We start from the raw sequence: 25,208 nt of genomic DNA on the forward strand, positions 1-25,208 counted from the left end.
TTTTCTGTTCACCAAACCTTAAGTCACTATGTTTTCCAACAATGACACACCTTCATGCAAAAGACTAAAAACAACATTTTACATATTTTCTGTTTACTAAACCTAAAGTCACTCTGTATGTTTCAATTAGGTCACACTTATGCGCAAACAAATGTACAAAATAAAAATAAAATTGCTTACTTCTTGTTTAATAACCCTAAAGTCATTTTGTATGTTTCAACAAGGTCACACCTAGGCCTACGCACACAAAAACGATACACAGTATTTTGTTTATTTTATGTTTACTAATACTAAATACTAAATAAATAAAAATATTTTCTGTTTACAATACCTCAAGTCCTTCTGTATGTCAACAAGGTCACACTTACGCACAAACACATATATAAAAAGAAGCATGTTTGTTTATTTGTTTGTTTACTTAACCTAAAATCACTCTGTATGTTTCAACAATGACACAACTACATGCATAAGACCCGAAACAACATTTTAATTTTTTTTTACTAAACCTAAAATCACTCTGTATGTTTCAACAATGACACAACTACATGCATAAGACCCGAAACAACATTTTAATTTTTTTTTACTAAACCTAAAATCACTCTGTATGTTTCAACAATGACACAACTACATGCATAAGACACGAAACGACATTTTAATTTTGTTTACTTAACCTAAAATCACTCTGTATGTTTCAACAATGACACAACTACATGCATAAGACACGAAACGACATTTTAATTTTTTTACTTAACCTAAAATCACTCTGTATGTTTCAACAATGACACAACTACATGCATAAGACACGAAACGACATTTTAATTTTTTTTACTTAACCTAAAATCACTCTGTATGTTTCAACAATGACACAACTACATGCATAAGACCCGAAACAACATTTTAATTTTTTGTTACTAAACCTAAAATCACTCTGTATGTTTCAACAATGACACAACTACATGCATAAGACCCGAAACAACATTTTAATTTTTTTTTACTAAACCTAAAATCACTCTGTATGTTTCAACAATGACACAACTACATGCATAAGACACAAAACGACATTTTAATTTTTTTTACTTAACCTAAAATCACTCTGTATGTTTCAACATTGACACAACTACATGCAAAAGACCCGAAACAACATTTTAATTTTTTTTACTTAACCCAAAATCACTCTGTATGTTTCAACAATGACACAACTACATGCATAAGACCCGAAACAACATTTTAATTTTTTTTTACTTAACCTAAAATCACTCTGTATGTTTCAACATTGACACACTTACATGGAAAGGACTCTACACAAAATTTTGTTAATTTTCTGTCACACTTATGTACACCAAAGTATATTTAAAAAGCATGTTGTTTATAGATTTGCTTACTTAACCTAAAGTCACTCTGTGTGTTTCAATAATGACACACCTACATGCAAAAGACTCTATAATTTTTTTAATTTTTTTTCTGTTTACTAAACCTAAAGTCCCTCTGTATGTCAACAAGGTTACACTTACGCCCAAACAAATATATATAAAAAAAGCATAATTGTTTATTTGTTTGTTTACTTAACCTAAAATCACTCTGTATGTTCCAACAATGACACACCTACATGTAAAGGACTCTAAACATTATTTACTTATTTTCTGTTTACTAAACCAAAAGTCACACTGTGTTTCAACAATGACACACCTTCATGCAAAAGACTCAAACAACATTTTACTTACTTTCTGTTTACTAAACCTAAAGATCCTCTGTATGTTTCAATAGGTCACACTTATGCGCAAACAAATGTACAAAATAAAAATAAAATTGTTAACTTCTTGTTTACTAAACCCTAAAGTCATTTTGTATGTTTCAACAAGGTCACACCTAGGCATACGCACAAAAAACCGATAAACAGTATTTTGTTTACTAATACTAAAGGCACTCTTAGTTTCAACATGGTCACACCCATGCACAAGAAACTCAAAAACGACAATAACTCTGTACATTTCAACAAAGACACATCTTTGTGCAAACAACTAAAAACACTACATTTTGCTTTTGATTACTAAATCTGAAGCCACTGTACGTTTCAACAATGACACACCTACATACAAAAGAGTCGAAACAACATTTATTTATGTTCTGTTACTAAACCTTAAGTCACTCTGTATTTTTTAACAATGGCACACCTACATGCAAAACACTTGAAACATAATTTTGTTCGATTTCTGTGTAGGCCCTATGTTCCAACAATGACACATCCATGCACAAGAAACTCAAAAATTACATTAGTTTTGTTGTTTACTTAGTTAGTCTGTACATTTCAACAAAGACACACCTTTCGGCAAAGTAAAAACACCACATTTTGTTTATTTTATGTTTACTAATCCTAAAACAGCATTTTAATTTTTTTGAATTAACCTTAAATCATTCTGTATGTTTCAACAATGACACACCTACATGCATAAGACCCAAAACAACAATTTAATTTTGTTTTACTTAACCTAAAATCATTCTGTATGTTTCAACAATGACACAACTACATGCATAAGACCCGAAACAACATTTTAATTTTGTTTTACTTGACCTAAAATCACTCTATATGATTCAACAATGACACACCTTCATGCATAAGACCCGAATCAACATTTTATTTATTTTTACTTAACCTAAAATCGCTCTGTATGTTTCAACAATGACACAACTACATGCATAAGACCCGAAACAACATTTTAATTTTGTTTTACTTGACCTAAAATCACTCTATATGATTCAACAATGACACACCTTCATGCATAAGACCCGAATCAACATTTTATTTTTACTTAACCTAAAATCGCTCTGTATGTTTCAACAATGACACAACTACATGCATAAGACCCAAAACAACATTTTAATTTTGTTTTACTTGACCTAAAATCAATCTATATGATTCAACAATGACACACCTTCATGCATAAGACCCGAATCAACATTTTATTTATTTTTACTTAACCTAAAATTGCTCTGTATGTTTCAACAATGACACAACTACATGCATAAGACCCGAAAAAACATTTTAATTTTGTTTTACTTGACCTAAAATCACTCTATATGATTCAACAATGACACACCTTCGTGCATAAGACCCGAATCAACATTTTATTTTATTTTTACTTAACCTAAAATCGCTCTGTATGTTTCAACAATGACACACCTACTTGCAAAAGACTCGAAACAACATTTTATTTATTTTGTGTTTACTAAACCTAAAATCACTCTGTATGTTTCAACAACGACACACCTACATGCAAAAGACCCGAATCAACATTTTACATTTTTTTCACTTAACCTAAAATCACTCTGTGTGTTTCAATAATGACACACCTACATGCAAAAGACTCTAATTTTGTATATATTTATTTTCTGTTTACTAAACCTAAAGTAAAATTGTTTACTTGTTTACTAGACCCTAAAATAATTTTGTATGTTTCAACAAGGTCACACCTATAGGCCTACGCACAAAAAACCGATAAACAGTATTTTGTTTACTAATACCAAAGGCACTCTTAGTTTCAACATGGTCACACCCATGCACACAAAACTCAAAAACTACAATTACTCTGTACATTTCAACAAAGACACACTTTTGTGCAAACAACTACACAAACAACCTTTTGTTTATCATTACTATTTTGTTCGCTGTGTTTGCATAAAGTCACAACTTCAAGATGTTCAGGCAGACATACCTAATTATGTCCACATTTTCAATACATTCACACCTTTCACGAAAACCCCAAAATCTTTTTCTGGCAAGAAATCTTATCACCTAACATGGCCACTATTGTGAATTTGAAAGTTTTCCAATCTGTTTTGAACAGACTTTTCCCGGAGTCAGAATCATGCCTCTACAAAAACCTCAACGCATTGCACATGTATTGCCACATGACTTTACATTCCAACTTTCATTGTTAGTGTTTGAAAAAAGCAATCATCTGACAGGTGCATTTGAATACTTTTCGAGGAGGATGTATGTCAATTACAACTTGGGATTTTGGAGCCATGCCAACAAAGGCAGCCAATTCACCCTTTTGTTTGGTTCAGCCAAAATGTTACATTCAACAATGTTGGTAGAATTAATACCAGTCACCTATGACCTAGCTCCAAAAATGATTCATCAGTTTTCGATGACCTGTGCCGAACTTAATTAAGCAGTTTGGCACAAAATACTGCTTGAAAAATTGTTTGGCTAAGCAAATTTTGAGCGTAACACCCCCAGCCACAATAATGTTAACTTATTGTACTGGTATATCATGTTTCTTGTAAGGCAATACTTGTATTTGCTTAGCAAGTGTTTGTGGGCCAAGCTTTATGAGTGGGCCAAGCGAACTACGTTAGATAGATGGCTGATCATCACGAACAATATCAGGGGGCTAGCAAGATTATTAAAATAGTTTGTTATAAACAATGCGTCAATTTGGTGGGAAGTTTGCCACTAAACCCCAACAAAGTTTGCTGAAATCGGTGATTTGTTTTTAATTTAAACTCTTCCGAAATTCTTCGGCAAATTTAATGCGATCTTGACAGGCAGGACAGGTTGTGTTGTGCCCTAAAAATAAAAACTGGATTGACACTTTCCATTTGGACTTGTTTTTGCATACAATACATGAGTATAAACAATAACGGCAAAATTGAGTCTAAAAATGCACATAAGACAGGTTGGTTTGGCAGTTTGTTTTATCATGGCTAAACTTCATTAACTTTAATTTGTCCGACAGGGGATGGCTGCTAAAAAAAGAAAATTCTCAACGCCAGACGGGCATGACGGGTGTTCGTTGTAATGTTGCAAACGCAATATTACGCAATGGTTCAAAAATACTACAGAACACGAAGAGCTTTGACGGCGAAAATTTAGTCTGAAATTTCACATAGGAAAGTTTGAGTTGGCAGGGTTTTATCATCTTTAACTGTGCATTACCGAAAACAGTTTCTTCTAAAAATCTGTGTGTGTGGGAATTATTTTGACGGCAAAATTTAGACTTAAATTTCACATAAAACAAGTTGGTTTGTAGAGGTTTTTTTCTTCAACTCATTGCGTGTGAGTTTGGGAGCAGTTTTTCCGCTTAATTAAGGGGTTGTTTCTGACTCACCCCAGACGAACTCTTCAAGTTTGTCTGAGTCCGGCGCTGTGAAGTGTCAAGAGTGCCTCTTGCCGTCTGGGAGCTTCGTGTGGTCGGGGAGGAACAGCTCTCGGTCCTCAGCGAGAAAAGCTTCTCACAGCTGTTGTCGCCCTGCGGGAAAAAAATAACAAAGCAACATGAGAAAACTTAACAAAATTGCTAAGATACGCATTTTGGTGCAAAATAGACGTTGGTCAAACAGTTTTTTGGCTGGCGGGAAAAGTGTGACGGATGTCGAGTTCTAGCCTCCTTTTTCAGACTAAAAATTGTTTTAAACGTGAATTTTTCTTACCTTATGACAAGCGAACTCTGTGGTTTGGTTTAGGGTGTGAAACAGCTCTCGAAACCAACGGGAAAGTAATTTTGACAAAAGTTAAAATTTGACTAAAAATTACCACTGCAATAACACAACCACACCCGTTGAAATTCAGCTCCAGAGTGATTTGCCCGCCCACCCGGTCCCCAGGGCCCGCACCAGCACGTCCAGCCGAATAGCAGTAATAGGGTTAATTTGTACACGAACATATGTAAATCTGAAAATTTGAGTGAACTTATCCCTCCGCTCGAGACATTTTTCTTTAATTTTAGACATAAGGTTGTAAGTTTCCAAACAAAATATGACTGAATTTCCTTTTTAATTAAAATCTGAAGAAATTTCAAAATATTCTTCATTCCCAACGACGGTTTATAGGTTTTTCGAGGTGATTTCAGGGTCTAGTTTTTGGTCCGCACATTTTTCCAACTCGGAATGGTCGACTGTGATTGGTCTGGAGTGCAATGACGTCATCGTTTCACAGATGCAGACGATAAATAAAAAACAGGATCCGGATCCGCGCCAAAAAGGACGAGAAGAAAATTTCGTCTTCCAAAGACAAAGGATCTTAATCCTTTTACAAAAGGTTGTTTTTCCAAACGTGTGCGCATCCAAATCGGTCATGTCACGGACGTCTTTGCTCAGACAGTGCACACATTAATGACATGGGTTTGTCCACGCATTAAGAGCACTGTTAAACAATTTATACTATCGATTTCATATATTTATTGACCAAATCGTTTTACCGGCTAGGGCCAATAATCAATAAATATACGATGTGGTGATCATATATACTTGCTGAGAAAGTGTTTTAAATTTTGAGGATTTGACACATCATCTCACATTTCATTTTGACACATAAGAGATCTCAAATCAATGATAAAACAAAGTAATTGTAAAGTATAGGTCTATTGACGGTCCAGATCCCAATCCCAATTTCATGAAGCTGCTTTAAGAAGTTTTCTGCTTAGCATCATTTGAGTTGGGCGCCAAGCACAACACGAAAAGTTAATTTAGTTTTGGCTGGTAACCTGGCAACCTGTTTCTTAGGTTTCTGTGCTCAAAAATGTTTTGTGCATTTAAGTTAAAAAGGCCATAATCCGATAACAAAAGGGTCAATTGAAATGTTTGTGTGCATTTAAATCGGGCATGTCACAGACGCCATGGCTGCTCACAGTGTACAGGTTAATGGAATGAGTTTGATAGTGCAGTAATATCACTGTTAATTAAAATGGATACTATTTTTATTGTCTGGTAATGGTCAATAGAAAAAACATACGATGTGATAATTCTCGTATATTGGCCAAGAAGATGTTTGAAATTTGACGATTTCAAATAATAATCAAACTATAAAGTATTTGTAGTAAAGTATGGAAGTATATATAAAGGTAAGCAAACATTGAGTAGGGCACCATGATACATGTAAACAATGTCAAGTTAATGTAATTTTGGCTGGTAACCTGTTTCTGTTAAGCAAGCCATATATATCAGTGTTTATAATTTCTATGAAGCCTGCACAACAACTTGCTCAGCACATAATAGTATTGCTTAGCAGGAACAGGTTAACAGCCAAAATAACATCAAGTTTGCATTGTTGTGGCTGGTGCCCAACTCAATTTATGCTTAGCAAGGAATTTGTTTTCGATCAGTATTTTATGCTTAATAGCTTTATGAAACTGGGCCCCGATTTCACAAAGAGTTAGGACATGTCCTAACTTAGGACTAGTCCTAGGAGATATATAAATTGCATGGATAGTCCTAAGCTAGGATGAGTAACTGGTCCTAACTTGAGATAAGACTAGTCCTTACTCTTTGTGAAATCCACCCGGGACGGGTAGGCCTACTTATTTTCGACAAATAACACTTTCAACTAAAAACGAAGCCCTTATAATAAAGTTGAATGTTGTCATATTGATTTAAATCACATTTGCTGTTCGGGTAATCCAGTATTCTACTACATAAGAGGTTTATTTTGAGAGCGTGGTTATACTACATAAATTACCTAGGTTTGAGCGAGCTCAGCTGGTCAGGCGTGCCGTGGTTTTTGCGTTGTGCACGGCGTGAAGTCGGGCTATGTGCCAGGGGAGACCGCGAAGTTGTCCGACTCCAGCTGATAGGGCCCACAGCTACCCTTCTAATGAACAAATTTGAGGGTGAAAATAAAGGGATGTGCAGCTTCTTCAGTAGATTTTTGTTGACAATATTGACAGCAAAATCATTACACTTTCCGTGGACTTATTTTATAACGGTATACACATGACATCGTGTGCACATTCTCGTATATTTTTCCTAGTTGGTGGGTAGAAACAGTGTGTTGGTAGTGGTGGTGATTGGGGGCGGGGCTTACGATAGGACATGTGCATATTTCATCCCCCCCCCCAATAATTCAAAATACAACTAAGGCCGTGTCCGAAACGGCGACTTCGGCAACAGCTACGGGATCGCGCGCGTCTGCTATTCTTCAACACTGGTAGACGCGCTGATCTAGACGTAGCTGTAGCCGAAGTCGTCGTTTCGGACACAGCCATAGTTTCATAAACAATGTTCCGAAGAGACACGCTGGAGCATCACATGTCATTGAGGGCGCTGTTCGCTGTTGTGGCATTTAAATTGCAATGTTCAACATGGGAGGTGTGGCTTCCCTAATCTTTTAGAATGCCAAACACTTTCTTTGCCTCAGTCCTTCCTTTAACTGAATAAGTTTTTATCCCAAGTGTTTTTTAATTTGCTAATAAAGCTAGAATACAATTTAATTTTTTTTGGCAAAAGTAGATGGATGATGGGAAGCGGGTGGGGAGTTGGGGGGGGGGGGGGTCCCCAGTCCATCTATATTCCCATCCCTCCCAGCTCATTATGTTGAAATGGCAACGAATATTTACTGTTTGAACTGGTATTTATGTTTTCTTCTTTATTTCTGAAAATGTTGGACATGTCAAATTAAAAGTCAGCAATTTTTGTTTTTTAACAAATTATCAGAGGGTCTAATAAATAATTAAAACCAATTGTGGTTTTCCGCTTAGTTTTTGTCAATTTCTTTTTGTTCAAATATGCTTTACTCTGTCCCCACTGTAGACAAACAAAAAAACAAGTATATGGTGTTATTCCAACCATTCATTTGTAAGAACTTTTCAATTAAAAAAATACATAGATAATAAATCAATCAAAATATTTGTGTATAAAAGCTTAGTCACTGATAATAAAGTAACAACATTTCCAGAGAAAAAAGTCCAGACTTTTGAAGAAAACAAAACTCACAGTTTTATATTTCTATTTGGGTGAATGGTCTATATTTTGACAAGCCTATGTACCGAAAACAATATTTTATGAAAACTCCCAGTGATTTGTTCACTTGGATTATAGGTTAGGTTGTCGGAACAGAGGGGATGTCGGAACAGAGGGGATGTCGAAACATAGGGGTGTCGAAACATGAAAGTGCAACCTTCCATAGCAGCAATTGGAACCCAACACTGCACAATGTTAACAAGTTTTCAATGTTTTCACTAAAACACAACTACTGATTTGATGACAAGTTCACAAGTTGAACTTAGAGCTATCGGGCATATTTATTGAAAACTAGAGCCTGAACACGAAATCATCCTCCAAAAAAAGAGTGTATTTTAAATAATGTTTATGTTAATATTATTAAGATTTTTTATGCAACACTGCAATATTATATAACAAGGTACAGCCTCTATTGTTAGTTGTGACTTTTTCAAGAGCACTTGTAAGAGCATAGACTTGATTCAAGTCCCTTTATCGTGTGAGGTCCCAAACATGTAACACGCCAGCAGTCACATAAGACAAGTGCGCCCCCATCGTCAAAATGTAGTTATTGGCCCGCAAGCAGAACAGGTTGGGGCCTGGAAAACAATTATTTTCTGTGGCGCTGGCACGGGATTGGGACTTGAGTCAAGTCTAGTCAGAGCAAGGCAGTTTGTCCTCAACAGTAAAAGGATATAGACATTTCAAGGGGCATCAAGGCAATGAATGACCAGTGGCATTGGGACAAATGCCTTTATGAAGAATCAGGGCTGATCTTTGTGCAGAAAATATGCTGAATGATCATTATTTCTTTTAACAGTAAATGATAACTGCAACCATAATTTGACCATCAAAACTTTTCCATACCAATTTCTGATGAGAAACCTCGGGGAAGATTAAAGGGTCATGTTTAACAATAAAATACTTGAAGTTCTTATCTTGGTGTTACAACTCAAACATTGAGGCTTTTATAAAAAGGAAAGGGTGCAATATTTATCAATGTACAAACTATAACATTTATTCAAACAAACATTATTTGTCGACATGATGGCAACCTTAGTAGATGTCTTGAGCATTATGTCACAGACCCAAATAGAGCCCTCACTGAGATAAATGAAGACTATTATTGGCTGTGAGTTGTTAGCTTTATGTACATTCAGGCATGTCTCCATTGTTTGACCTCAGCGATTGCGACCAATTGCTGCAGGCGAGCCGTCATTGCATAAAATGCACATTTTGTACACAAAGACATTGGAAAACCAGCATCTTTTAAACTTTTAATGTGAATTCTGTGTTATTCTCAATGATGGAAAACGGTGCAGACCATAGAGTCTTTGTGTGATACTCTACAGAATCTGCACCGACTGGAACTAAGAGAAAGACACTTCTATTTGTGCCAGCATTCCAGCAATGGTGGCCCGGCCAGCAGCACATAGGTGTGCAAGCTAAAAAAGTCTATGAATATAAAAATACCTAGTGCTCACAAATTCCCTATTTTAGGGTGAAAATTACAAAAACTAGTGACCATTGAGAACACTTTTTCATTGTTACATCATTGCACCCGGGTCAGCCCAAAGTAAATCGCTCACAAAGTTGGTCGACCAGGGAAAGCTAATCGAACACACCTTTTATGTCATAATGTGGCTCGGCTCATTTGTGCAGCAACATGTCATCCAGTGGTTCAAATGTGAGTGCATACAAATATAACTATTTAGCCAGTTTAAATAAAAAACAGATCAGTAGACCCATATTAAGTGCCAGGCAGCCCCCCAAAAAAACAAAAAAAGGTAGCAAGCACACTGATTATATATTTACTTTGTATGTACAAAAAATACACAAACCTCAAACTTCGGTACTTGCTAGTGAAAACAGAACACACATATTGGATGCATATACATGAGGCATATAAATGAGAATATGCAGAATATAATCATGAGGTGAAATCGAACTATTCCATTTTATAAGGCAAAGCCAAATGAAACTGGAAGAGTCAAACTTCACAGAGTGATTGTATTCTATATAATGCAAAAACAAAATGTATGCAGTATGTGTTTTATATAGCTCACACATACATGTAGACCCTTGTTTTGTAAAATGTTGCCACCATAAACACAAAATAGACATGGAAACTCGTCCATTCAAAACTTTTGAAAATAAATTTTAAAAACTTTTTAATAAACAATGTAGATGACTCCATATAGTCATCAACCTTGTCCACCTTGACATGGTCTTTCCTAGTTTGGACCAACAAGTTGGGCTTGATCATTTTGGTAAGGGTACTGCAAAATGTCTAAAGCATCCTTTAATTATCCATATAGGGCTCCAATATAAAATTTTGGAGTATCGCAGCAGTACACCTGGACGAAACTTGCACAAGGAACATCATTGGCCATAGTTCGACCAAGTTTGCCCAAACTATGTCTAGTCAATGGTAGTTTGACTATGCTGGTCAACTATATAGAACCAGCCTACTAGGCATGGTCGCTTCACTGGTTATCAACAGCCGTTTCCATAGCACAGTGCAGAGTGGAACAGTTCTAACAAAATGATAGGTGCAATAAGTCGGGAGCTATGTCAAAATGACATGACTTAAGGCGTTTGCACTACAACTTATGTGCAAATGGCCTACGTATGTCTCTAAACAACAACTTGTTAACCATTGGTCCTTGAGCGAACTTAACACCGTCAACCCCATCAATCGCATGACAAAGATCTGTGCATGTGCTACTAAATAATTAAAATATTGGCAGTTCCAGAACAAGTTTCAGATTCTACAAAACACACAAGGTGAGCATGACAAACCCTCATGTTATAAGAACATCTCAAAAATCTATTCTCCAAATGTGTACAAAGAACAAACCAGTTCAGCCTCAGAAGTAAATCTCTTTGTTCGTTGAACAAAATCTTCTAACGCATCTCTATAAATACCAGGGTTATTGAGGAAACCATTCTTGATCCTTGTAACGAAAGCATCCAAGTCTTCCAGGACTTTCTTCTGATGGGCTTTGTAAGGTTTCCCCACTGGGGTGACCTTCGACCTTCTGGTCTCCAGAGATACATCTTCCTCTAATGCTACACGTGCACTACCTTCAACATCATTGACGTCTGATTCCTCCCTATGGCGCTTCCTTCTTGAGTTGCTATCCTCCGCCAGTGCCCCTGAGATTTCAAACAAAAGTTTACTCATGGCATCGTCATTGACAGGAATGAAGTTCCAGGAGGGGATGTAGAAACCGGTCAGGATAGCCTTCTGATGGCAACAGGGACCTCCCGAACTTCCAACCTTGCAAGTGCAGAGACCCACAGTCATGTCCACCCTGAAGGGAGGCTCCTCGGGCTTCTCATGGGGTACAAGAAACACCATCGCTGACTCCTGAACTATCTGGCTCTTTGGGGTGCACCCGGCGGGGCTTCCGGCTGAGATGTACCTAGAACCCAGTGCCTTTTCCAGTCTGTTGTGGCTAACATCCAGCAAGCGTGTTTGGTAGTACTGGTCCATTCGAGTCAGTAAGAAATCCACCAGCTGGACAGCACTGTATGTTTTTGCGCGGTGGAAGATTTTATCCTTGAGAATTCGCATGGCTGACTCGCAGTAGTTACTGGTGTTATTACCTCTTAACGACAAGCTGTCCAAGTAGCAAAGCGCCCATTCGTGTTTCCTTTCATACATTTTCACATATATGCTCATCATTAAGGGATATTTATCAACGATTGAGTCATGAATGATGCTTGCATAAACTGCTTCTATCTCGTCAGCTGTGGAGGAATATAGCATGGATTTCATCAACTGGAAGAGGTATGGCCCATCTTCTCGTTGGTTCTTGAATTTGGGATCAAACAGATGTCTCCAGAACGACTGTAACACTTGATAAATGCAAAGTATCAGCGTTGACTGGGGGTAGATAGTACTTAGTGCGAGCCTTTCTTCTTCTAAGTCATCTGTAAAGAAGACTTCAGGACCGATTGAACCTCTACCGTAAAAGGCAGTGTCGCCAACGATTTCTTGACCAAGCCGAATGGCTGCTTCAAGATGTGCCTTAGAGTCATTCGTTGTGATGTAAGCACCAAGAGGCAAGCCTCCCGCAAAGCTTGGCGTCATCATCAGGAAAACATGGCTGTTCTGTCCACTGATGATTCCCGAAGCATCCATGAAGACCATCTCACCTGAATACTTAACCATCTTGTGGGCTCGCTTCATGAGCGGGGTGATGATGGCCATTACCAGTTGATCATCTTTGACGACCATCCTAACGCAGTCGCCGTTCTCCAGGTTATACTTGTTAATCTTCTCCCTCAACATCTCCACCATCTCCGTGTTGGTGCTGACACAGAATGCCTTCCTATCCTTGGGACCTTTCCCCATTTCCTCACTCATATCTTCCATGTCAGACATCAGTTTTAATCTCTTTTTGCGGCTACCACCACTGGTCTTCCCCCAAATCTGGTTGTACAACCTAGGGTAAAAAAAACACAACAAATTTTCATTCAATCTGGAACATCAATTAAGAGTTGGTTGAAAATGACACAAACATAAATATTATTCCCAATCTGACTATGCCTTAAGCTGAAGTGGACTCGCAAGAGAGTTTATGATTTTTAACTGAGACTGAGAGTTCATTATACAATTGTTGCACACTGTGACGGAATCCATGGTGTTTTGTACCCCCGATTGGGAAAGCGGCACCGAGTCAAAGCAAGCCGAGGGTGTCATTTGCCCCTGAGGGTGAAACATTGTGAGAAACGGCTCCCTCTGAAGTGACGTAGTTTTGGAGAAAGAAGTAATTTTCCACGAATTTGATTTGGAGACCTCAAGTTTAGAACTTGAGGTCTCCAAATCAAGCATCTGAAAGCACACAACTTCGTATGACAAGGTTGTTTTTTTCTTTCATAGTTATCACGCAACTCCGACGGCCGATCGAGCTCAAATTTTCACAGGTTTGTTATTTTATGCATGTTTAGATACACATACTGAGAAGACTGGTCTTTGGCAATTACCAATAGTGTACACTGTCTTTAACTGATTCGGGCCATCGACCGAACCAAACTACCACCAGGAGCACATTGCCACCTACTCCTGGGGCTGAAACAGGGTTACCCCCTTCACAGTCTGTAAGGGTGTAGAATTTGGGCATGGATATCATCCACTAGGAGCCTGGCTGGTATAGCAGAAAGCACTACCTCCCCAACTTGTTCTAAGCAATTATAATTAAGTGCCTTGCTAAAGGGCACAAGTATCATGACAGAGATTCAAACCTACACTCTGCTGCTGACGAACACCAGAGCTTGGGTCTGGTGAACTAGACCGCTTGGTCAGGGCACGCCACTAATAGATAAATATACGTACCTCCAAGTGAAGTTGAGATCTGGATTGTGATGTCTGTCTTCACTGAGAAACACGTAGTCATTCCCATGTTCCATCTGCAAGTCATACTGGTGCATGTTGAGTGCACTAGAAGCATTGTGTCCTGCCCTGAAGAGTTTTATCAACTTCTTTCGCACCCCTTTGGAGACGTCTCTGTGTCGCAGCACATCGGCAGCCTTCAGTGGGTGGTTGTGCTCATACTTAAGGGTCACTCTCGCTGGCCAAGTTGGAAGATGCTGATCCTCAGATCTGAAATCAAGACATTGAGTGAATTGTGAATGGCCTATGATGACAATCTTATAGTAGAAATAAAAAGCTATATTTTTATTTCAGGAGAGCAAAGTTTACACGGGGTGTTGTGGCCGAGCGGATAGGAGCATCGAACCCAAGCTCCGGTGTTTCTATTCAGCAGAGTGTGGGTTCGAGTTCCGGTCATGACACTTTGTATTAAAGCGCAACACTTATCCATTATTGAAGCTTCCTTCAGTTGAGACATAAAGCCGTACATTTGGTCCTGTGTCTTAAGTAATGCCATTAAAGTGTATATGACTTGTTGTAGGACAACAAACACAGTGTCTACAAATTTACACTAAACTTACACAGTTTGAAGATAATGATAGTAGAAAGCTTCTCTGAAAATATTACTTGCTGAAGTGCTGTAGTTTTTGCAAAATGAGTAAAACAATGTCATGAAATTAATTTTTGTCTCAGTGACCATGAGATGAAAATAATTTCAGCATGTAAAAAACGTATTTTCATGACAATGTTGTACTCATTTCTCAAAAACTACAGCACCTTAGCAACTAATATTTTAAGGTACGCTTTCTACTATCATTATCTTCAAACTGTAAGTTTAATGTAAATCTGTGGACATGGTGTTTTGTGTTACAAAACGAACCCAAAACCTTTAAACAACCGAGTACCCTAATCAGAAAACAGTTCGCAGTCTTTCCCGGATTGTATTGCAAACTTGGGTGCAAATTTTTTTAATGGCTTCTGAATGGTACCTCCAATGAAGATATTGACATATTAGGGAGGCCGCAAACTTAAGGATACATAATTCAGCAAGCTTCCCGGCCTCCGGTTCATGTGGCCCCACATGGTTTCCCATTGAGAACAAACATGATCATCTGCTTTATTTTTGTGTGTTGTGGCACGGTAATGATAGTATAAAAAAATATAAAAAAATATAAAAAATGAAGAAATTTGCATCAGAGAAAAAGAATATTCATTTTGGTTATCACCCATTTACACTGATGTGTGTTAGCACTGTATCTAGAATTGCAAAGGTTGTGGGTTGGAATTCCACCCGAGGAATAAATGCCTGAGATTTTTTTTCACAAGACTTGGGTAAGAACTGAGTTAACAATGCAAACACACATAGTATATGGGGGACAAACCCCAACATAAAAATAGATTAAGAGACTAACACAAATTTACAGGAAATATCTCTGACAATCATACCTCATCACTCTGTCCGTTCCATCGAGGCGTTTGAACTCTGTCTTCCTGACGATTAGAACGAGTATGGCTGGGCAGTTGGTGTTCTTGGAGCTCTTCCTCTTGTTAGCTGACGTCGTCCTTGGGCATGTCATGTGTTGACATCTCCTCTCCAGCTGTTTTGAGAAATTGAAATAATGTTTATTGAAAATATGATCTAAGAAACATAAGTATATTTTGTTGTTTGTTAGTGGTGTGCTATGGCAGAGTGAATAGAAACACTTGACTCAAGTCTCAATCTGATCAGTGTGGGTTCAAGTACCGGAAACGACACTTGTGTCCTTTAAAAGCAAGACACCTGTCCATTGCTGCTTCTTCCTTTGAACGGGGCGTAAAGCCGTTGGTCCAGTGTGTTGTGTAATCCACACTAAAAAGAACCCTGCAGCCGATTTCACGAAATGCTAGGATTAATCCTAACTCGAGTTAGGACGAGTAAACCATCCTAACTTAGGATGGGTTCAATCAGAATGCGTCCTACGTATTTGGATACGGAACTGACCCAGTCTTAAGTCCTAAGATTAATCCTAAGTTAGGAAGAGTTTGGTGAAATCGACGGCAGGGCACTTATCCTAAAGAGAAGGGGTTCACTTTGATGTTCCTGGTTTGTTTGGTTGCATACATGTATTGTGCAACATTAGCTTATAAGAGATGTTAAATAGAGATGTTCTATACCAACATTACCTTGTAAGCCACTTCATAATGAGCTATGTAAAGAAATAAGACTAATACATGTACTTCAAAATGTAGCTCCACATCTTGCAAAATAAATACTGTAGCGCTTAGAAACATAACATGGTAATGTAAAGTATGTTAAAGAAACTGGACACTGTTGGTATCTGCCAAAGACCAGTCTTCTCACTTGGTGTATCTCAACATATACGCATAAAATAACAAACCTGTGAAAATTTGAGCTCAATTGGTCGTTGAAGTTAATAGTGAAAGGAAAAAAAAAACCTTGTCACACGAAGTTGTGGGTTGTGTGCTTTCAGATGCTTGATTTCGAGACCTCAAAATCTAATTCTGAGGTGTCCAAAACCAAATTCATGGAAAATTACTTCTTTCTCGAAAACTAGATTACTTCAGAGGGAAACGTTTCTCACAAGGTTTTACATGTACTATCAACAGCTCCCCATTACTCGATGCCAAGTAAAGTTTTATGCTAATAATTAATTTGAGTGATTACCAATAGTGTCCACTGCCTTCATAGGGAAGGTACATGTTTGGTAATTACTCAAAACAAATATTAACTTTAAAACTGACTTAATAACAAGCATTGGAGAGCTGTTGATAGTATAAAACATTGTGGGAAACGACTCCCTCTGAAGTAACGTAGTTTTTTAGAAAGAGGTAATTTCTCACTAAAATAATAAAATACTTCTAGCTAGAAGTCTTTTATTCCTATCTGAAAGTACACAAATTCGTCCAACAATATTTTTGTGTTCGTTTTTTTTTCATAATTTTCTCGCAATTTCGATGACCGATTGAGCCCAAATTTTCACAGGCTTGTTATGTTATGCTTATGATGGGATACACCAAGTGAGAAAACTGGTCTTTGACAATTACCAAGCGTGTATCTTCCCTTTAACAATTATTATCATTACTAAGAATCAGAAAATGAGCATGAGCATCTCTTACACGGCAGAGTGTCCTTCTTCCACGATTTGGATAGGTCCTCGATATCCTCCAAGTAGCGAGAGTTTTGTCTTGATACTTTTTTATCCAATCTTTCGCTGACAATTCATCTGTGACGTTTATTCTAAATTCAACTCTTGGGCAGTTTGTTTGGATCGATTGCCTGCAACATATGTAGCTAAAACCTTGAGGTAATGTCTCCTGCAAAGAAAAGGCCACAAAAAGAAAAGCTATAAACAATTACATCGTTTTAGACTTTTACAAATTGACTACTAGGCCAATTGCTATGACTAGTGTAAAAGGGTATTGGTAAACTTTTCATTTAGTCTCAAGACATTTTTATACTAAAGCCTAGACATTGTGCGTAACTTGAATGTAAGTCAGTACTGCTAATACCTTACCAACGTCTTCGTTTTTTACAAATATGAATGCACGTATTTAGTGTACAAGACTATGATCCGGTATACAACCATCAGGACAATGGAAAGTTGGTTTTTCGTAACTAATTGTAAACATGAGTGTGCTTTCATGATTTCTACACTACTACGCAGCCATATTTACTTCCATGGGACGGGATTCGATTGGTAGACCTATGTAATGTCTGGTATGTCAGAAAAGTTTCCGTATGGCGCCACCACTTTTTCATTCGATATGAAATAATTTAGTATCTAATTTACCTCAATGAGATATCCCTTTTTGTAAAAAAGGTGGTGGCGCCATACGGAAAGTTATCCGGTATGCCTTCAATTTCATACACGTTTTAAAAATGTTATCCTAGATTCCTAAACAAGAAACATTTTATAAATTATATTTTGTTTAAAGACAGCGGGCAAACTTCCGCCACTTCCCAAAACCTGCCTCCCTCCGCAGCCCAAACAACCACCAAAATAAGGAGAAAGTCATGGCTAAACAGGCTAAGCTATTCCCAGTATTATTACAAGAACTAGAAGGGGGCATTATTATACAAACACTGTACTGGCTACTGTTGCCACTGTGACTGTTATAGTGTTAACATTAGTTTAGTAAAAATAGTCGGTAAGTAATTGGACTTTGGATTGAGCTCATTAGCTTTGATTACCTGTAATGACTTGAGGCTTCCTTCTTGGCTACTTGAAGGGCAACATTCACACCAATTAATATCAGCGATATCAACTTCAGAAATCTCATCTGAGTCATCTAAAACGTCGGAAATTTCGTCCATTTTCAACAGTTCCATCCACAACGATTGATCCACAAAAACATAAATCTGATAAGTAAACACCGCCCTCTCGCGCCGTACTAGAGTTAAGAATGTTAGACTTGTTTCAGTTCAACACTGTTTTGTTAACATAAAAACAGGCCAAAGGCGCGGGGCGTATGAACCGGGGATTTCTCATTTATTTTAGCCATGCAAATATACAAATTATATGTAGGCGGTATTGCTTAGTCGATATTCAGATGGACCGGTGTCCAGGGAATTCTGTAAGGGAGTTGCGGCCCCCCATGGGAGGTTAAACACTGCTCCCTGGAGGAGGAAGAGGTTTGTACACAGTTGGGGGGAGGGGGGGGGGGGGTAGATCTCCTACCACACCGGTGCATTCTTTGTGTCTCAAATACAGGAGATGGATAAATCAAATTAAACTGATCACAAAATTAATACTTAACACCGGCTCAGCAGGTGGTACTCTCATTTGTTATTAGGCCATCATATCAGAACCGATGCCGTCTGAAATGTGATGGCTATGGAGCAGTCAAAATCATTGGGGTGATGACGTTAATTGTACTATATTGAGAAAACAATCAATAGATCCCTTTTAAAGGGAAACTCTTTTTAAAAAAAATATGCCTGACCCCAGCAGAGTATTTCTCGAAGGAGAACTAGGGAAACGGTGTGCACACTTGTGTACCGCGCCGTGCCCAACTCTCAGCCAATGAAAGATCTTCTAATGGCTTCCTTGACCGCTCTGAGGGCGCTGTTTGAGCATATAATGGGTGCGTTTGTTTAGCTTCCCTGGGTCTACCCCGGTGTGTGGCGGTTTTTATTCCCAGGACGAACGTGTGCAGATAATTACCCACGTTCGTCCTGGAAAAAAACCCGCCACACACCAGGGTCGACCCAGGGAAGCTAAACGAACGCACCCAATGCTATTGCAAAGTAGGGGTCTGATGCGTTTTTGTTGTTAAAACTACGATTACGGCAAGAGTTTTGCGTTATCGTGCGATAATAAAGGCAGTGGACACTACTGGTATTAATCAAAATAGTCATTAGCATAAAAACCTCACTTGGTGATGAGTAATGGGGAGAGGTTGTAGTATAAAACATTGTGAGAAACGGCTCCTTCTGAAGTGGAGTACTTTTCGAGAAAGAAGTAATTTTACACGAATTCGATTTCAAGAAAGACCTCAGATTTAGAACTTGAGGTCTCGAAATCAAGCATCTAAAAGCACACAACTGTTTTTTCTTTCATTATCATCTCGCAACTTCGATTACCAATTGAGCTCAAATTTTCACAAGTTTGTTATTTTATGCATATTATGTTGAGATACAGCAAGTGAGAAGACCGGTCTTTGACAACTACAAATAGTGTCCACTGTCTTCAAGTATACGTATTTAGCAACACCCTTGTTAGCAACACTCTTAGTAACAGTTGGATACGACCTAATTAAAAACTCAACCTAATCCAACTGCTCTCTGCTGATTTGCCTGCTGATGTTATTGTTATTGAGAAGAAAGAAGAAAGAAAAAAAAACTTGTGTTACTTTTTTATTTTTCAGTTGCATTAAAATGCATGTCGAGTCAGTCACAACTAACTTAAATTTTCAAATCTTGATATGTGAACCAAGGATATGTGAACTGAACTGAACTTCATTTATTTATTTTTTACTATTTTTTTTATTTCCTTTTTTTTTTTAAATTAGTGCTTAAATTGGCAATGATTTATGAACTTTTTTGCCTGACCAGGCCATGTGAACTGAACTTTTTTGTTTTTTTTAACTGAACTTTTCAAGCCTGGTTAAAGGATTCTGGTACTTTTTCAAAATGTCCATGGATTTACATTAAACTTACAGGGTTTGAAGATATATGATAGTGGAAAGCTTCCCTTCAAATATTATTATCTAAGGTTGTGTAGTTTTTGAGAAATGAGTAAAACAAGTCACACAATAGTTTTGGTCTCATGAGACCAAAACTATTTTAGCATGTAAAATCCCCTTAAAGCCATTGGACCCTTTCGGTACAGGGAAAAAAAAAAAGTTCACAGATTTACAAATAATTTACAGGGTTTACAGAAGGTAATGGTGAAAGACTTCTCTTGAAATATTAGTCCATGAAATGCTTTACTTTTTGAGAAAACGGTAAAACAATATAAATTCTCGTTAACGAGAATTACGGATTTGTTATAAACACATGTCATGACACGGTGAAACGCGCGAAAACAGGAGTGGGTTTTCCCGTTATTTTCTCCCGACTCCGATATCCGATTGAGCCTAAATTTCCACAGGATTGTTATTTTATATATAAGTTGTGATACACGAAGTGTGGGACTTGGACAATACTGTTTACCGAAAGTGTATAATGGCTTTAACCAGTTATAAATGATATTTTACCAAAACCATAGCATTTCTGGTTTATACGTTTTTACATGCTAAAACTGAGACGAAAATTATTAGTTTTACTCATTTCTCAAAAACTACAGCACCTCAGTAAGTAAAATTTCAAGGGAAGCTTTCTACTATCATTATCTTAGATCTGTGTAAATTTAATGTAAATCTGTTGACATTGTTAGGAAAAAGTGCATATATCCCTTTAAACTGAACATTTATTTTTTACTATTTTGGTTAATTTCCTTTTTTAAATGAGTCCTTATGAGTGGGTGATCTTGTTCTCCACCTCCTCCCTGATGTTGTCACTATCACTAATATCGCTGCAATCACTGTTGCCTCTAGCTGGATGGGGCCCCATCCAGTGGCTGTTGTAAAATGATATTTCCTGTGGTACCTTGATTTACCGCACAAAATACCACAGGAATATTAAATACCACAGGAACTTATGTGGTAATGTCTATACAGGCTGGCAAGCAAGGTGTGGGTACAAGTCCTGGTCATGGCATTTCGTTGACCCAGAATCCAGGTGGGTACAAGCTGGGTCCTTTTCAGTGATTTGTTTTTATTGTTGTTTGTTTGTATAATGTTTAATTTATTGCTCTTTGTAAACGCTGTGATATGGTTTTACCATGAATAGCGTACCTAAATGCTTAATAATAATAAATAATAATAATAAATAATAATGATCAAATGTTTTGACCCGGGTTCTGGGTCAAAATGATTTGACCCGGATTCCGGGTCAATGAAATGTAATGACCAGATTCTGGGTCAAAGTGTTTTGACCATGAGACCGGGTTAAGTAAAATGACCCGGAATCCGGGTCATTTGAATTGACCCGGAATCCGGGTCATTTGAATTGACCTGGAATCCGGGTCAAAACATTTTGACCCGAAATCCGGGTCAAAAAATTGAACAATCAAAAGGACCCGCCATGTACCCACCTGGATTCCGGGTCAACGAAATGTCATGACCAGGACTTGTACCCACACATATTATTATTGTTACATGGAACCTTTTGAGCATCAGGTGCAAATCTGTCAAAGAGTGATGAGCACGCGAGTGTGAAGCCTTTACGGCATTCTAGATGCTCTGTGGTACAATCTTAGGCCATTTAGAGACCCAATGCCAAAGAATCAGAACAATAAGCCTTCAAAACATGAGCAGTAGAATTTAGGCCCAGTTTTGGATTTTAGAATACTTGAACTTTCATTATTAACAAAATAAAAAAGATGGGTATAAAAATGTGTAGTGGATTGTTGCAATGTTGTACGCAAGGTTTGCGGGAAAAGAAAACAATGAACTCAGAAACGTTTCAATTGAATGTGGTGTCAAATGGAACAGAGTTAATAACAGCCTTGCGTGCGGCGTTACCTGGGTATACCTGGGTATACCAATATCACTCACACTAGCCACAGAGGCCGTAGAACGGCAATGACAGACAGAGACAGCGTGTTACCGTAAAGTAAACATACAGTAACTACAAGAAAACTAAAAAGTATGGAGATGACACGAACTTACGTGCTCTTATACGACACACGGGTTAACAAAACTGGGGAACATTGTGGTAATGGCAACGGATTGATGGCAACTTGACGGGACACAGCCTTTTGGGCACAGGGTTTGGCCTTTTTACATATAGTGCAAAACCTGACTATCATGATAATGGGGGTCAAAAGACAGGGGGAACATTTGGTATTGTATCCCCCACCCTTCGAAAATGGGGTGGGGGTACACGTCCCTTCCACTCTTTCAAGGGGGAGGTGCAAATCTGTCAACGATGGAGTATGCGTGTGAGAAGCATTTCAGCGCTGGGTGCAGGCCAGATTAAGGGCCCAGGAAATTTTGCATTTTTTTTAGCTGCTCTGTGATGCAATCTTACTGCATGGTAATGACCGGATGACGTCACCGGGCATTTCAGCATCCTGTCGTTGTGGGTGTTGGTCTCCCGTGCTTCATATACTGCCGCTGCAAATAATATCCAAGACCTTTTTTTTATGGTATGAGTCCTTTTTCACCTGGCAACGCACAATCCTCTTTTGCTTTCTTCTATGAATTCATGCTTGATACTCGATTATGTTGTTGCATGCTTTTGAACAATACTGTTGTAGACGCTCTACTCTTTCATCATACGATTTACTTGTTGACACCGCCATGACAGCTAAAATCTACTAAAATCTACCACTTTCGCTTGCTGTGCGCAGTCATGGAATGACGTAATACTGCTGTATTTGGTTTTCCGGAGCTTTTAGCATGCCGGACATCGGAGACTGCGACATCGGGTTGTGGCTGGAAACTATTATTGGAACAACCCGAGGTCCAGTGACAGTATCCAACCAAGGCAGGGTGCTCAACAAAGGTCATTTCAATATACCTACCAAGGTCATTGTTATGCACTTGTGGTAGTTGATAGTTCAATGTTGTTTATTTTTTGGTTGCAGTGGATCTTGTCAGAATGATGGAGAATGTGAAGCTTTAGATGACACTGATGATGAAAACAAGGAGGACTTTGCGGAACATTCCCAGATGGTAAGACAATCCAACATCAACTTTCCAGGTTTTGATTAAGAATAAGGTTAAATAATGTAATAATAACAATAACACTAGAGTCTTATAAAAGTTGCTCAAGGTGCTTCAACAAAGAGAGAAAAGAGAGAAGTGTTTGAAGTGAGTTGTGATTTTATGAGGCTGATTTGTGTAGCTCCTTTAAACTTCATTGTGAAACTTCTTTGTGAAACAAGCAACATTTAATATGTTCATTTTTCTTAGCATAAATATTTACAAACAAAGTTTGTTCGAGACGTTCCTTGATTTTTTTACTGGACTTTTGTTTCTTTTTTTTCTGCAGACATCGGCTAACAATAAAAAAAACTATCAGAGTATTCATCAGATATGCTTACAATTATTTTGAGTAATTACCAATAGTGTCCAGTGCTTTTAGTAAGAGTTTACAGGTTGCTGCGGCAAACTTGGCACCATTGCCAATGACCTTCTCTTAACGATGCGTGTTCTGGGTTCTTTTACATGCATTACTAGACAACACACGGGACCAACGACTTGAAGTCCAATCCGAAGGAAGAATCAATACTGGTTAAGTGTCTTACTTAAAGATACAAATGTCATGATTAGGACTTGTACCCACACCCGGCTGAACAGAAACACCAGAGCTTGAGTCCGTCGCACTTGAACGCTCGACCACGATCGCCGCAATGGTGACACCTGTGTCCATTAGTTGTCTTATTAATTGTGTAGTTTACTATTTGATTGGAGGCGTGTTAGCGTTCTGATTTTTGTAGGAAAGTAAAAGAGGAAAATCAAAAAATAACTTACACAATTAATTAGACAACTAATGGACGCAATTGTCACTTTTGAGGTGATCGTGGCCGAGTGGTCAAGTGCACCGGACTCAAGCTCTGGTGTTTCTGGTTAGCAAGGTGTGGGTTCAAGTTCAGGCCATGACATTTCATTGACCCAGAATCAAGGTGGGTACAAGCTGGGTCCTTTTGAATGTTCGGATTCCGGGTCAAAATATTTTGACCCGGAATCCGGGTCATTTGCATTGACCCAGAATCCGGGTCATTTGAATTGACCCGGAATCCGGGTCATTTGCATTGACCCGGAATCCGGGTCATTTGCATTGACCTGGAATCCGGGTCATTTCAATTGACCCGGAATCCGGGTCATTTCAATTGACCCGGAATCCGGGTCAGAACATTTTGACACGGAATCCGGGTCAAAACATTTGAACATTCAAAAGGACTTGCCATGTACCCAACTGGATTCCAGGTCCACGAAATGTCATGACCAGGACTTGTACCCACACCTGGCTAACCAGAAACACCATAGCTTGAGTCCAGTGCACTTGACCACTCGGCCACTATCGCCTCAAAAGTGACACCTGCGTCCATTACTTGTCTTATTAATGTTGTAATTAATTATTTGATTGGAGCTGTGGTCGCAAAATGATTTTTTAGGAAAACAAAAGAGTGGGGAAGAGGTCTTATACTTCATTTTGAAACATGCAGGGTCGTACTGGCTGTGTGATAAACTCGACACGTTCTTTTATAGCAAGGCACCGACCGTGTAAAAAGACACCATTTTAAAGTCTCTGATCGGCAGAGAGTCGGTTTGAGTCCTAGTGTTATCGATCTTGAGAGTTTGATGTATTTACTTTTTTGGTATCACAGTCAACATTTACTAATGCCCAGGTTATATATTGACCTTCAAATACATGTATGTTCGTTTTTCTTAGCATAAATATTTACAAACAAAGTTTGTTCAAGAGTTGCTTGACTACTTGACTTTTGTTTCCTTTTTTTCTGCAGACTTCGGCCAACAATCATAAAAACTATCAGAGTATTCATCAGAACCTGTTCAAGCTGGTATGGAAAGATCTGGCTGTATGAGGTAGGTATTAAGT

The 25,208-nt window shown here is 38.2% G+C and overlaps 1 protein-coding gene and 1 long non-coding RNA gene across 2 annotated transcripts; one reads left to right on the top strand and one right to left on the bottom strand.

Annotated features, from left to right (window-relative positions):
- Nucleotides 1-8,479: 8,479 nt before the first annotated feature.
- On the bottom strand, nt 8,480-18,440 carry LOC117301526. The gene is made up of 5 exons (XM_033785547.1): nt 18,288-18,440; nt 17,213-17,410; nt 15,542-15,693; nt 14,060-14,326; nt 8,480-13,169 (listed from the first exon to the last, which is right to left on the bottom strand). The coding sequence occupies exons 1-5, from the start codon at nt 18,423-18,425 to the stop codon at nt 11,546-11,548; spliced, it is 2,379 nt and encodes a 792-aa protein (XP_033641438.1). The 5' UTR covers nt 18,426-18,440; the 3' UTR covers nt 8,480-11,545.
- A 129-nt stretch (nt 18,441-18,569) lies between these two features.
- Nucleotides 18,570-25,128, top strand: LOC117301566. Its single transcript, XR_004520330.1, has 3 exons — nt 18,570-18,728; nt 23,230-23,317; nt 25,114-25,128. It is a non-coding gene; the product is annotated as an uncharacterized LOC117301566 (long non-coding RNA).
- The last annotated feature ends 80 nt before the right edge of the window (nt 25,129-25,208 follow it).

Source organism: Asterias rubens, chromosome 17 (genome assembly GCF_902459465.1).
Source record: "Asterias rubens chromosome 17, eAstRub1.3, whole genome shotgun sequence".
NCBI classification, from domain to species: Eukaryota; Metazoa; Echinodermata; class Asteroidea; order Forcipulatida; family Asteriidae; genus Asterias; species Asterias rubens.

What these genes read in the sequence shown, in the direction of transcription:
- LOC117301526 (XM_033785547.1), bottom strand. Translation starts at nt 18,425, where the DNA reads ATGGAACTGTTGAAAATGGACGAAATTTCCGACGTTTTAGATGACTCA. An exon ending in GGAACGGACAGAGTGATGAG is followed by an intron (nt 14,327 to 15,541) that starts GTATGATTGTCA and finishes TCTTGATTTCAG; the next exon opens with ATCTGAGGATCAGCATCTTC. An exon ending in GATCTCAACTTCACTTGGAG is followed by an intron (nt 13,170 to 14,059) that starts GTACGTATATTT and finishes TTTTTACCCTAG; the next exon opens with GTTGTACAACCAGATTTGGG.